Source organism: Octopus bimaculoides, unplaced genomic scaffold (genome assembly GCF_001194135.2).
Source record: "Octopus bimaculoides isolate UCB-OBI-ISO-001 unplaced genomic scaffold, ASM119413v2 Scaffold_151318, whole genome shotgun sequence".
In the NCBI taxonomy this organism is placed as follows: Eukaryota; Metazoa; Mollusca; class Cephalopoda; order Octopoda; family Octopodidae; genus Octopus; species Octopus bimaculoides.
In genome coordinates, this window is record NW_026325767.1 from 10271 (window position 1) to 12750 (window position 2480).

General features: G+C 38.7%; 1 protein-coding gene across 1 annotated transcript in view; it reads left to right on the forward strand.

Annotated features, from left to right (window-relative positions):
* LOC106881229 (elongator complex protein 5) overlaps positions 1 to 2480 on the forward strand; it is a gene marked incomplete at its 5' end in the record, with an annotated part of 13132 nt that overhangs the window by 8933 nt on the left and 1719 nt on the right. The window contains 2 exons of the mRNA XM_014931538.2: positions 659 to 748; positions 1729 to 1829. Coding sequence (XP_014787024.2) covers positions 659 to 748; positions 1729 to 1829 — 191 coding nt within the window. The remainder of the gene's footprint in view (positions 1 to 658; positions 749 to 1728; positions 1830 to 2480) is intronic.

The window sequence follows — 2480 nt, forward strand, 5'->3', positions numbered from 1 at the left end:
ACCGCCTGACTGGCTCCTGTAGGATTTTCGAGCGAGATCGTTGCCAGTGCCCCTGGACTGGCTTGTGCGGGTGGCACATAAAAGACACCATTTCGAGCGTGGCCGTTTTCGTGCGGGTGACACGTAAAAGCACCCACTACACTCTCTGAGTGGTTGGCGTTAGGAAGGGCATCCAGCTGTAGAAACTCTGCCAAATCGGACTGGAGCCTGGTGTTGCCATCCGGTTTCACCAGTCCTCAGTCAAATCGTCCAACCCATGCTAGCATGGAAAGCGGACGTTAAACGATGATGATGATTCATGATATCCATTACCTTATACATAAAACCCCCACCTACCAAATTATATTGTATAGCACAGTAGTTCATTTCAGAGATTTCTAATCTTAACTCTTTAACATTTAAATTAGTTGTATCCAGCCCAAATATTCTACTTGTTTCATGTCCAGCATGACCAGATCCTGTCCCTCACACTTAACCTACAATGTCATTCCGAAAATAAACAATCACGTCATCAAGATCTTGAAGCTACAAGATAATTCATGGTTAATTCAAAACAATGTGAATAAATAAGCATTACATTTAACAGAGTAATCTGAATGTTAAAGGGTTAAACTTAATTACATTAATTATCTTCATTTACTTTTTCTCTGTTTTCCAGAAAGAACAGTATCAATTATTGAATAGCTTTGAACTGAAAGCTGTTAAAGAACTGCAGACCACAAACCTCAGGCCTAATGATAGACCTCAGGTTAGTAATTCTCTTCACAGGCAGCAATACATGGTATCGTTAGCGATAGATAGTTCTTGGTATTCTTAATCCACCGAAATCATCATCATCATCGTCGTTTAACGTCCGCTTTCCATGCTGGCATGGGTTGGACGGTTTGACTGACGAGCCAGAAGGCTGCACCAAGCTCCAATCTGATTTGACAAAGTTTCTATAGCTGGATGCTCTTCCTAACGCCAACCACTCCGAGAGTGTAGTGGGTGTTTTTATGTGCCACCGACACAAGGGCCAGGCGGTTCTGGCAACAACCATGCTCAGAAGGTGTTTTTTATGTGCTACCTGCATGGGAGCCAGTCGGGCGGCACTGGCAATGACCACGCTAGGGATAAGATATTAATGGAGATGTCTCTAAGTAGTACTGTAGCCCAAGGCTGACCACCAGTATCTTGGTAGTCGAATTGGTTGTTGGGAACTGTGCATAAGTCACCATACACGTGTGTGTGTGTGTGTGTATGTGTCCCTGCATTTGAAATTGTGTTTAAACTGGTGTTACATTTAAGTTATATCCCTTTATGTCCCATAACTTAGCTGTTTGACAAACAAGTATTGATAAAATAAGCACCATACTGAAATAAATACTGGGTCAATAACAATCAATGAAACCTTTCAGGTTGGTGCCCCTGCATGGTGCCAATGCAGTGATTGAAACCAACTTTGCCAATAAGTTGCTTGATATAAATTTTTCTCGGTGGACTTGAGACATAACACAATTTATTTGGAATTGCATAATCTTTTCCCCATTATTCAGTATAATTCTCTTATCAGCCGAAATCACCAATATCAACAGTATACCTTATACCACAAGCAAAATAAATATTTTGTTGTTCATTTGTGCTAGGCCTTCACAATGGGTTTTAGTTTTTCTCTAATTTTCTGATTTTCTTCATTGAAAATAACAAATTTCCATTTTTTATATCCTTTTAACCATTGGCTAATTTCAGGTTGATCCTACGGCTAATTTGACATTCAAACTTAACTTGTCGGACACAGAAAAAGTTGCTCGTAGCCAACAAGTACTACCTCATATTCAAATACAAAACAGGTAAGAGAAAAAAAGTTGTTTGTGTGTGTGTCTGTGGTGCATATATATATATATAGGGGGAGAATTCACAAAAAAACAAAAGATGAAGACAAGTGGTATAGAAAACAAACAGATGTATTAGTATAACGCTCGGGAATTGAAGAAGTCTTTAACGTTTCGAGCCTATGCTCTTCCACAGAAAGAAACAAGGAGACACACATACCGTACCAATAAAGTGTACCCCAGTTCTGGTAGGCTTAATTTGCAAGAAAAAAACTGCAGCTAACCCCTGAATATCTCATATTTTCATGCATAGGAACCATAAAAATTTAGACTGACGCCTTTTAGTAAGCTATTATGTATGGTAAGCTAAGTTACAATACTTACCTTAACACTACCAAATATCACCACTGATCTCTGTCACCAGTATTATCCATCATTAATAAAACTGAGTTTACCCAAAGCTTGACCATCAGCACATAAGGCACAGGGGTACTTTTGGGGGGAATTTTTTTAGAAAGAAATGTGCCTTTTATACCAGAAAATACAGTATATATTATCATTGTTTAACGTCTGCCTTCCATGCTGGCATGGGTTAGATTATATATCTATATATATATAAACATTTGGTACATTGTTGTACCACTACTCTATATTTATATATATATATAT